The sequence below is a fragment of the Centruroides sculpturatus genome, unplaced genomic scaffold, assembly GCF_000671375.1.
Source record: "Centruroides sculpturatus isolate CEXI.00-Female unplaced genomic scaffold, Cexi_2.0 scaffold610, whole genome shotgun sequence".
Taxonomy (NCBI): Eukaryota; Metazoa; Arthropoda; class Arachnida; order Scorpiones; family Buthidae; genus Centruroides; species Centruroides sculpturatus.
In genome coordinates, this window is record NW_019385271.1 from 464912 (window position 1) to 477875 (window position 12964).

At 29.6% G+C, this 12964-nt stretch overlaps 1 protein-coding gene across 4 annotated transcripts in view; it reads left to right on the forward strand.

Annotated features, from left to right (window-relative positions):
* LOC111636992 overlaps positions 1-12931 on the forward strand; it is a 23005-nt gene extending 10074 nt beyond the window's left edge. For 2 of the 4 annotated variants that reach the window (XM_023382394.1, XM_023382392.1), the window contains exons 2-10: positions 2995-3069; positions 4887-5065; positions 8342-8443; positions 9666-9742; positions 9806-9986; positions 10129-10273; positions 10741-10979; positions 11165-11430; positions 11494-12599. In XM_023382394.1, the coding sequence (XP_023238162.1) occupies positions 3006-3069; positions 4887-5065; positions 8342-8443; positions 9666-9742; positions 9806-9986; positions 10129-10273; positions 10741-10979; positions 11165-11430; positions 11494-11737 (1497 nt within the window). In that variant the 5' untranslated portion in view covers positions 2995-3005 and the 3' untranslated portion in view covers positions 11738-12599. Of the gene's footprint in view, positions 1-2994; positions 3070-4886; positions 5066-8254; positions 8444-9665; positions 9743-9805; positions 9987-10128; positions 10274-10740; positions 10980-11164; positions 11431-11493; positions 12600-12857 lie in introns of those variants that run through there. The other 2 variants (XM_023382393.1, XM_023382395.1) reach the window with 2 other exon arrangements.
* The last annotated feature ends 33 nt before the right edge of the window (positions 12932-12964 follow it).

The following is a 12964-nucleotide window of genomic DNA, read 5'->3' on the forward strand; positions in this document are numbered from 1 at the left end:
GTTGAAAGTGGCTTTCTATTTCGAATGTTTTGTTCGATTTTTTCGAATTTGTTCGAATTAAATTTGAACATAAAATTCGAATTGGTTCGATTATAGAACGATTGTAAACGTTCCAGAAACGTTGAAATTTGTTCGTTTGACTAAACGTAAAAATTCTCTAATTAGTCTGGAAACGGGGGACCTAATTCTTGCATTTTGTGAATACGGGTAAGATTAGCTATAATGTAATTATCTTAATCTTCACTATCGTTGCTTTTTGCCCAGCGAAGCGAGTCCTTGCAGCTAGATTCTAGATTACTTAGAAAAACAGTCTTTTATATATATATAAAAAACTATATTACATAAAAATAAAAACCAAGCGAAGCGGGATCTTGCAGCTAGTAACAAATAAAACAATATAAATATTATGTCCCAATAAATATAATAATTATGAAGTAAGAATGGTTTCATTACTAACCAAAATCGTAATAAACATTACTAATTGTTGGTAATAATTTTATTGTGCCTTATACTTTTTTAACTGTTAGGTATACATAATAACAGAAAGTATCAGAATTGCGTCACAAATGACCTTTCGAGTTTTTTGCAAATCTTCACGTACTATTTGAGTTTAAGACCTTCTTAACCCCAAAAAGTAAAAAAAAAACCAAAAAAAAACAGAAAAAAGTACATGGATAAGAGTGTCTTTGCATTTATTCCGCTTAATATCTCAGGATGGGTGACGATTAATAAAGGCAATTTTTGCACGTTGCTTGTAGGGGCATTTTAGTGGTTAAAGGTCAAGAGAGAGAAGGGATAGAAAGATGTCATGTGTAATATTACGAGAAGTGTAGGAATAAATGAAGATTTTATTCGTTATTAATATATACACATTTTTATAAAAATTACACCTAATATCATAATTAAGCTTTTTGTCAATTGTTAAAAAAATAAAACTCTTATATAACAAAAACTTATAACAGATGGCAACAATTTCCATTCTTTTTAGTTTGCTTAATACAACTAAAATTATTTATAAAAATAAAAACCAGTAACACCCTGGAAAGTTATGCAACATTCGTTGCTGGATTTTCTATTGAATTCGAATGAGTTAGGTATTTTTTGTAGAAATATATAATTCATTAAAAAAATTGAATAAATAATTGAAAAATTGAATTAGATTGAAATATTTCAATTATTCTATATTAATGCAAACTTTATATTTTATATTGAAGTAATTACATAGGAATAAAACATGGGACCAGAATTACGTGATAACACGTCTGTTAATCTGTTAACTTCAAATACTTTCTACTGAAATTTCCTGGTAGCCTATATATACAATTAAATAGCAAAATATGTTTCTAAAAGAAAATTTATAATTTCTCATTTTATCATTATTTTTCATCGATGTCTGTTAAACAGTTTTATATAAGATGGTGAGTGCCAGACATTTATATTTACTATTATTTGAATTGTAATTAATAATTACTATTGTTGCGTGTAATCAATTTTTCATATATGGACTGTACGTTTCGACACAACTATAAAGATTCTTGTTTATATTGTAGTTAATAGAACACGTGTTTATTGAAAATTTTATTGAGATTTGAAGACAATTTCCATATGAAGACATTTTAACATTAATTCTAAAACTTGACAATTAATCTACACTGAAAAGAAATTTATTTTTACTTGTCTTCAAACGAAAAATATAATTATTATTAGTTACTTTATATTATTATTGCTGTGAGACTTTTTTAAAACGATTTATGTTTCGTGACTATTGGGAATAAACATGTACGTGTTTAAATGATTAGTTCGTCTAAACAAATGTACTTTCGAATGTCGACATAGAAAACGTCGATACACTTGGTCGTACACAATACAGTATAAGCAATCTACTCTTAAACTTATAACAAGGAACAAAGTAATAATTCCAATAATAAAGTTCTTGATTTATGTGTGATCGAATTTAACACCTAACAAAGCATCTGTTAATTAAAATAATCAAAGTAAGTAAGAAATTTTTTGTTTTTCGTCATTATGCTATGTACAATTGATAAGTATAACAAACAAAGATTTAGACTGGGTTAAGACCGAATAAGTCATTGACAAATTAGAATAGCTACTGAGTGTAGGGATTGAAAAACAAGGTGATAATAAGGTGGACAGTAGAGAAAATGTCTTTATGTATTTTTTCGTTCCAAAATATTTATTTTGTAACAGACTAAAGTGCATTTTTAAGAAAAATAATAATGTTTACATTGTAGTCAGTTTATGAATATATTTAAATAACGTTTGATGTATTATATTATATTATTACAAAATTCTATTGTATATATAATTGAGTTCACGTCTGTCTTTCTTGTATCTGATTCAGTATCTCATGAGATTGGCTGAACTGATTTGTATTAAACTTTGTCTGTCTGTTCAGGATAATCTTGAGAAGAATATAGGATATTTTCGAATTCACGCGATTAGTTGTCTGTTCGAGTATCATGTCAAAGGCATGATTTTATTTCAGGCAATAGAATGTTTTTTGACTTTATATTCATATAATTAAAACAGTATACAATTCTTACATTTTCTTTCTTAACACCAGAATTTTTTAGAAATCTTTGCAATATCCATGGGAATAGAACACAGGGTGATATTTCGTTCTGATGGTTGAATACTAAGGTACTATTTAACAGAAGATCCTGTATCAGAAACATTTCGTGAAAAGAATTAAATTGTACTGACATATAACTTATTATACAAATTATTTAATGATATTTGTAGTGTAAACGTTCCTAAATTTTCAGAAAAAGCTTTGTGTTTTAATCGGATTAGTTTATCATTCATTATCATGTGAAAATTTTGGGTTGTTAACCACGTGTTGTACATCGCTTATAAAAGCATGCATTTATATCGTGAAGATTCGATAGGTTTCATATTATGTATAAATATAAATTTATAAACAGTTTTTAATATAAAAAGTATGAACTTCATATTGTGAATTTTTATACACAGGAGAAACTAGGATGCTCCTTCACCTGAAACTCTTAAGCGTAGTAATTTTGTATGGTAATTTTAAAGACGAAGCATGTAAGTAAAATTATTTTCTAAATTATTTTTCTTGATCTGATTCCCAAAGATAATCCACGTCTATAATGATTTAGTAACGTTTACAGAACAATGTTTATACACTTACATTTTGCTATGTGAACAAAAAAAGTTAATGTATAATCCATTAAATACAATTTACAAAATTCAATTTGTGTTACTCTACTTATCCTTTTACAGTCGACTCCCCTATAACACGGTAGATACGTTCCGGTTTTTCTGAATCCATTTTCTACGAGTCCTTAAATACATGAGCCAATCACAGCCCGGCACGTATGCAGTTTACGAACTACAACTGTTTGAAAGGTTTTCTTCCATAAAATTAATCGATTCTAGACTAATTCGACTCAACATTTCCAAAATACGTATAATTTTTTCGGAATAATCCATATAAACTATGCTATAAACAAAAAATTGTAGGATTACTTACCGAGTGTGCACCGTTCGACGACGCCATTGCTTAAGCTTGTTTTCTTCGTGGAGCTTGTCATCGAATGGCCCTCGCGTGCTTCTTGATAAATTATTTTTTTTGCGAAAAATTCGCTGAACTTTGGAGACATCATTAATATAAATATAATTTTTATGGACGTTAAATAATAAATGGTATTTAGTAGGTCGCTGCTCGTTTAAACGCAACGGTTTGTACAATATCCGCTATTGGTCTAGATTCGACCAATCTTGTTGCGACACGAGTCGTCGATGACGTTTTAGCGAATTATACGAGGTTTTTTAGCGTGTTTGTACGAATACTGTCACAATTTTTTCGCCGTGATATAGGAATCCGAACTATATGAACCCGTGTTATAGGGGGTCGACTGTATTATTTTTTTGAAATGTTACAATCCCAGATAACAGATGAATCACACATTTAACAATGATTTTGGAGATCCTCAACAATATTATAGTGTAACTACACTAAATAATAGTCGTTAGACTAAACAATATATAAAATTATTTTTGTATTGTTAAAATGGCTAATTGAATTTTAATACAATTTAGAAATAGAAAAAAACTAAATGTTCTTTACTTCTGTCTTTTATAATCATCAGCAACAAAACAGTTTTTAATTTGTTTTTCAATACCGTTAGCCATTTTCATTTACCATTTATTAGATGTTACATCTAATAAATGGTATTCTCCACGGAGATCTGTTTTCTTTCTGGTGAATAAACACAATAGTAGAAGAGAAGACTTCCTTCTATATTTTCATATTTTTAAACATGCACTGTTTTATTTTCAATTATTTCAGATTAGTCTATAGATAATTGTATTATAACGAGTTCTATGTTCTATGTTCAATATGAGTCTTGCTTCATTCCATTTGTTTTATATAGTTATAACTATTTAAAAGACGTTGAGTAGCACCCTTTTTTGTTGCATGCAGCACCAAAGATTGCTTTAGTGGTCAGATTCGATAATAATTTGATACGTCAATATTTTTTTTTATTATTTTAAAATTGGTTTTTTTTCGACTGCAAAGTAATTTTCAGATACTGTTTAATAGCAGTATTTGAATTAGGCTATTGCCTATTTTTTACATAGCTAAACAAGACATTTGACTATATCGCGATAATACAAACTCGTATTTGTTTCAATTTCTGATTTAATTTTATAAATAAAAGAAACAAGTAAAATAATGCACCTGCATATTTTTTAAATTCATATTGTTTAAAATAGAGTACATGTATTTTTATCTGTGCAATATTTTTAATTACTGATCAATCTGTTTTTATCAATTCGAAGTTTCTTTCTTCTCTTGCATACGGTGCACGCATTATTGAAAATATTATATTTTTCAGGGGAATTATCAAGCAAGTTCATCCAAAAGAATTATATTGTAGAATTTCACTACAATTGGTTCATATATAATAAAATATTGCTGAGGTTCATGTACGAGAATAACAATCAAAGTTTTGTGCTGGGTGGAGAGATTAGAAATTCTACCTTTGTTCTAATAGAAAAGACGTACTTCAAGATAGTAAGTGATAATTATTTTTTACACTACATATGTTTAAATTTTAGATTAGATTGAACCGGTAGAAAAAGCTCTGCTAAGAGAAGATACTTCCTTAAAAGACATTCTATGAGAATCTGGACCCTATTTACGTGTTGCAAACATGACAAATCGAGAAAACTTCACTTTGCCAACAGACTCGAAACCCAAACTGACGACGAACGACTGGTGTTCAGTGACTTTATTTACTTTGTCACTAGTGATCATTCAGAATAATATAGAATAATGTTATACTTAATTAATTGTTAGTTTTAAATAAGTTTTTATCTTAATACTTCAATACTTTAATAACTATATTTTAATCTGGAAACAATCATTATCGTGTTTATAAACATTTAGAAAAGTTTATGAAACACTATATAAATGTCTTTACACTTCAGGAAAATCAAAATTTTACCTGCATTTTACTGAATTTCTAATTTGAGAATTTATTAGCGTATGATACAATGCAGTGTCAAATATAAGACACAGATCGAGTTTGAGGTCTTTTTCAGAAATAGTTACTTCATATATGCCGTGGGGCAAATGTTTTATTAGAGGCTGCTTATCTTCTGAATATGCAAAATAGCACAGAACTTTTCTGTTGATATTGGCACAATCATAAAAATATATGGCTACGAAATGGTCCTGACAAAAGCAATGTTTTCTAACATATTGCATGTTGAGGCATATGAGTGCCCTTTAATAAAATGTGGTTGCCTAAATATTTTTAGAAACAATGTATTCTTACCAAAACTTTTTATTTAGTTTTTTCACGAAGTTTGCTGCCATTCTTATCTTAATATGCCATTCAAATATATGTTCTTCGGAGGATATAATTTGTTTTAAATACAGTAATACCCCGAACTTACGCGATAGGTGGGACCGAGCGATAACCGCGTAAGTCGAATTCGCGTAAGTCGGGGTATAATTTTGCATATAAATACATACAAATAACACAAAATAAATTGTAGCTATATGTCGAACACGTCTGAACATGTAAGCCGAATAATAGTGTGGGGGGAAATGAGTAATTAAGAGTTGCGTGGCGCTCAAACAAAAGACGAATCGACGAGATTTGAAAATTGCGTAACTCCGGATTCGCGTAAGTCGGGGTAGCGTAAGTCGGGGTATTACTGTACATCAGATCGTAAGTCTCGTAGGATTTTGCGCACTGTATACATTGTTTTGTTATGCTTCAGAGTCAAAGAAGGTGTCTGCTTTGCTTATCTTGATATGTTCACTTAACTTTCTGAGTTTTTTTCCCAGATTCATCCGTAAAGCTAATTTCCATTTCGCAATTCTGTCGTCCTGCTTTAATGATTTTGATCTGAAAGGTCTTCCCATGCTATAGATATCTATGAACATTCATTACTAAATTCATTGAAGTGTTCTTTGTACATTATATTTATCTATTATTTTAGATACTACATAATTTTTTATTACGTGCTTGTGTAAATACTGTATATCTTGTTAACTTTTGCACAATCAATAAAACAACAGACATAAAATATTTTTAAAATTTTCTTTTGAAATGTCGAGATGCAGAAATTTGTAAAGTACTTAAAACTTTTGACCATGGGTTGTATAATAGAGGACACAATGCTTCAAGGACACAATGTCTAGTTCCATGTTGCGGCCTCTAATAAACAGTGACATTATATAAGCTACGCTTATTACACGTATTAAAATGAAATAAATTATGGTTGCATTATGATAACAATATTAAGATTTGAAGCCACGATACAAGTATGGGAATCCGGAGTAAAGAGATGATGCTCTTATCCTGTCAGTGGATGGAAACTTTTTCGATAGAGGAAGCAGGTAGGACCTTCCTGTAATATTTGACACAAGACAAATTAACCCGTTTGGCCTGCGATATGAGGTTCCTATAATTTTATTTGGAGTGAAGGACTCGTGGACTCCCGATAAATCGTCTGCATATATTTTATACGCAAGAACAAGTATTTAAACAAAATAATAACAGAGTTTAATTATAACTACGAAGACAAATACGAGAAATTAGAATATATTTTATAAATTAATTCTTAACGTTCCTGGATGATCACGAGAGAGAGAGAGTTTACAAATTTCAGGATATAAGTGATGTAGATGTTGAAGAAGTTCGGGAGACGGTTTTGACGGAGAGGTTGGAGGAGAACGGCTTCGAAACGGTAGCCCTTTTTATTCGTAAATCTCCTGTAATAGGGTTTAATGATTTGTATCATCTGAAGGAATGTATTGATGACTCAAACTGCCAGATGTTTGTCTTAATATCTGGTTAAAGAAACTTATATTTTCCCTTTTCTCACAAACGATACAAAATGTGTCACTTTCTTAACGGAAAAATTTATTTTAGTTTATGTAATTACAGTCGACCCCCTATAACACGATAGATACGTTCCGGTTTTTATGAATCCATTTACTACGAGTACAGCCAATCACAGCCCGGCATGTATGCAGTTTACAGACTACAGCTGTTTGAAAGGTTTCTTCCATAAAATTAATGGATTCTAGACTTATTCGACTCAACATTTCCAAAATACGTTTAATTTTTTGGGGAATAATCCATATAAACTATGCTATAAACAAAAAATTGTAGGATTACTTAACGAGCGTGCACCGTTCGACTACGCCATTGCTTAAGCTTGTTTTCGTCGTGGAACTTGTCATCAAATGGCGCTCGCGTGCTTCCTGATAAATTTTTTTTTTGCGAAAAATTTGCTGAACATTGAAGACATCATTAATATAAATATAATTTTTATGGACTGTAAATAATAAAGGGTATTTAATAGGTCCGCTGCTTGTTTAAACTCAACAGTTTGTACAATATCCGCTATTGGTCTAGATTCGACCAATCCTGACGCGACACGAATCGGCGATGACGTTTTACCAAATTATAGGAGTTTTTTTTAGCGTGTATGTACGAATACTGTCGCAATTTTTTGGCCGTGATATAGGAATCCGAACTATATGAACCCTTGTTATAGGGGGGGTCGACTGTATTTAATAAAATTATTATTTTTCTCCAGAATCTCATACAAGTTATGGAAGGGTAGTATAAAAATTTTACGTATACTGTACTTTTAATTTTAAGATTTATTATATCACAGTACTTTATTTATGATCCAATGAATAGAAAGTCTTACATTTCTGTATTAAATTTGATTTCAGAATTGGTAAAATTTACAAATTTAACAATAATTTGATATGTAATTCAAACATCAAATGTTAACTTCAAATGTTTATTTATTTGTAAAGTGTAACGACAGTGACATGACAAGCTGCAGCATGTATTACACAAGTTCAGATTATAAAATCGAAAAATTAAAAGGAAAAGAAGTGAAAATATTCAAAATGCCTGTAAGTATAAGAAATTTTACTAATTGTTACCATGAAGTTAAAATAAAAATTTTGGTACAAACTTGCATTATATCTACGTACAAAAAATAGAACGAAAGTAGATTTTCAACAACAAATACGTATAACAGTCATCGGTATAATATTTACACTGCACAATACTTTACACAAAAATCACTATACATTATTATAAAACATACTAAATTGTATACAGGCAGTAAAATTCTAGGCACGTTTGCTCTGAATTCTTATTATGTAATTGGCAATATCTCCTGTAAAAATAGTTTCGCACACTAAATACCCATCACCTGCATCTACAGCGAATATGCTTTAACATTTACTGCTAATTTATGAGATCATAACAGTTATTTTTATATTTTAATTAGGGATTAAAGGGCTTACAAGATAGCGACGCTCGACGTTCGATGTTCACGTTTTAATAGAGGGGTTGCGGCCGAAGTTTTTATCTTTAGAGAGGTTGTGGTCGACGTTTTCATCGCGAAAACGTGAACGTCGGACGTTCAGCGCCGCCATCCTGTAAGCCTAGAAGTTTGACAATGGCGTTTGGAACGTCGCTCATGATTCCACTGACGTTCCAAACACCATTGTCAAACTTCTAGGCTTACAGGATGGCGGAGCTGAACGTCCGACGTTCACGTTTTCGCTATGAAAACCTCGGCCACAACCTCTCTAAAGATAAAAACTTCGGCCGCAACCTCGCTGGAAACACATTCATTTCATATCAACAAAATTATATCAGTCAACATTTGAGAAATATATTTTTCATACTTTTCTTCAATTCGCTCATAAAGTTCTCTTCTATGTAATAATGAATGCTGTAAATTATCAATGGAGGAGACAGTATTACATGTAGTACCATTTCTGTAGTTGCAATGAACAGTTAAAATGGCCGACTATAATTAAACTTTTATAATGCTTTTAACATGCTGTATGATTCTGATGAATGATAGTATCAAACTGAATGTAATACTCTACAAAGCTGCCAAATTTCCAATATTTGTACTGTTCCCACAGATTAACCTGCCTTTTTATTCTTACTTGGCTACTAGTTTTTCAAAAAATGTCATTTGCATATCCACAAACATATTATATTAAATTTAAAATTGAATAGTAATAATTCAGTTACTATTACCTAGTGTACATAATATAATTTTTAAGATGCACTTTCACAAATTAATAAAGATTAATTTGTATTTCAATACAGGATGCCTACAAAAATATAAATAATAAGGCACAATTGGATGAATATGTCAATCTACTTTGCCAATGTTTAAAAATAAGGTTTGTTACTTAATTTAGGTATCTATATATGTTATTTATTTATTTAATAATAAATTTTTTCAGGTATATACAAGTTTATAACTTGGATAACGCTGACATTTCGATAGTACCTACAATTGCCATGTTCTGGGAACATTACGTTTCTTATTCTTCTCCTGTATTTGACATATCAACTTATTTTGTCATCAGAGCAGCAAGACCAATCGATAAGTTCATTTCCTTGATCAAGCCTTTTTCCATAAACGTAACTTTTTTAATTATGTTATACTATTTTCGAAATCTTAATTAGTGTATATAACAATTACATACCTAATAATGTAACAATGGAAAATATGGAAATATAAAAGAGAATATAAAATATACTAGAAATATATTTTATATTTCAGATATGGATATGCATTTCCATCACAACTGTGTTATGTGTTTTCATCATACATACCATGTTGAAAAGAGAAGCTCAATTTTTAGACAAGGAGCATCCAAAATTTTCATCTCTCTGCTGGATATTAATAAGAAATGCTTTTCGTCAAGGTGGGGAAAACAGATCTTTAGCGCATATTTTATTAAAATAAGTAAAATATACTTTCATGCACTTTTGAATACATTACAAATGCAGTTAGTTACACCAAACTATTTACACATAAAGTGCTCTGCAGCTTTAAGTAATGACCACAATGGCACCAAAATTTGTATTTGTACCTGTTAAAGAATCAGGTGTAATTTTATAAATTATCCAACAGAACATTGACTTGAAAAAGAAGAAGAAATGAGAAATATATTGGTATTATTTCTCATTTCTTCTATCATTTACTCATTTACTAATATGGTATTGGTAAATGAGTCATATTGGTATAAGGTTTATATTGGGGCCGGATTTATCGACCACGTGTTTCTAATCCACAACACTAATCCCTATTTAGTAATTATGTACTACACATACATAAATATCACTCATGAGAAACTTGAGTAAAAGTTTTTTTCGTTTATTTTTCTGGCAGATACGGAAATTGATCACATTATTCTCCGCACATTTCGAATTCTGATTGGATGTTGGATCCTAGCGGTATTTGTCCTTACTTCAGCATATACGGGAGTTTTGCCTTCCTACTTAATTCATCCAGGAAATGAAAAAATTCCCAAAAATTATATGGAATTGACACAATCGGTAAAAGATGGAAAATATAACATTAGTATGACTTTCTCCTCTGATGAAGAAGCAATTTTTTTAATTAATGGGGTATGTAAATTATTATTTATATAATTCTGTATTCAATATACAACTGAAAATAATTTCAATAATTTAAAAAATAACAATGTATACTCGATATTTTAACTTGTTATTTGATATATTGCATTTCATAAATATAATAATTTATCATTTTTTACTGATAAATATCTAATTGTATTATTTTTTACTATTAGCGGAAATTACCCGCTATGTTTCAGATATTTTTAAAAAGTATTGAAGAAAATCCAAACAATAGGGTAATATTAGGTAAAGGCAATGAACTGCAGAAGGTTCTTGAAGGAACAGATGCGTTACTTGCAACAAAATTAAGGATTGATCCTTTAACAATGAAATTTCGTAAAGAGAATTTTTACATTTCACCAGATTCTCTTTTCACTAACTTTCGCTTCCTGCAGATAAACAAGCTTCGACTTTACCAACAAAAAGAGGTGTTTGAGATGTAAGTAATTGTAACCGATATATTCTAATGCAATTTCTCTAATTTCTTATATACAATTTTCAGGATAAATATCTTACATCAAAGTGGATTATCATTGAAACTGCAACAAGATCTTATAGAAGAAGATCGAAGATATTACAAATTTAATTCTTATGATGACAAAGAAGATGAAGAATCTCTGAAAGTGGAAGATCTCAAAGGACCATTGATTTTGTTAATAATAGGATATATTCTTTCTTTATTGGTGTTTATTGGAGAAATTTTGATTGGGAAATGTAAGAAAGGAGGAATTCTTCCATTAATTTAATATTTATTTACATATTTTAAACAGTTTAATAACTTACATTTCACACAAAGTATTCAATGGCTTTACTACTTTTGAAACTAAACACATTAATAATGCTCATTTATTCATCACAAAATAATTCATATTATTTAATTAGTCCCAGCTATATTGACACTAATACAAAAATTATTAGTCACATTTCATTGTAAGTTTTTTAAAATGAGTGGCACATAATATAAAAGCTTTGACATTGTTCAAGTTATTATTAATATAATTTTATAGATGTTAATATTTTTTATGAGGATTTTATTATTAGAAATGCATTAAATTTTTATCGTCATCTGTTGGAGATTGCCTGCAATTTTGTATTTGATAAATGCATTCGAATATTGAATTAAAACGTTTCAAAATGTCACAAGGATTATGGTAAAAATTGCAAGAATATAGAAATAAATAGAAGAAGGCTGTAGGGTCATTAAAATTGCTGTTTTAGTGAACCGATCTACTTTTGGAATTTATAAAATTTTAGGAAAATCATTACCAAATCTCATTTAATCTCATTTAACATCGGCCAGAAAGAATCAAAATCATGTCTTAATTAAAGAGAAGAAAATCGATTTCTGCGTTTTTGCATAACAATGGGAAAAAATTTGACAAATCAATTTGATTTGTCAAATTTTTTTCAAAATGAATTTAAAATTAGTGTTAATAAAAAATTTACAGCAACTGAACATTTGAAATTTCTTGCAATGATGAAAAACCACTGCTTACTGCTAACTAACTAAACAACACAAATTGATAAAAATGCAGTGGGCTAAAGATCGCATGCTGTGGAATGACCAATGGCTCTCGGTTCTTTTCAGGGATGAAAAGAAAATTTGGATGGGTCGGATGACATTTTTTTGTTGAATTGTTATTTGAAACCATTCTATTAGAATGGTTTCAAATAACGAATTTCGAATAAAGATTATGTGAATAATTCGCGTTAAAATACTTTTATTTTGATACAATTACTTTATAAATGAATCAAATTTCGAACTATACAATCTGATTTGAAATAGGCTATATATTTTAAGTTAATTATTTGAATTAATTTAAATGGAATAAAATTTACCAGATACATTACATAATTATTCGATAGTTTTTATTTCTAGAAACATTTGATTATAATATAGTAAATGCTCTTTACTGTCAAATAAGACTATGGAATAGGAGTCGTTGTCGGGAGGAAGTGGCTTGCCCCTGTAC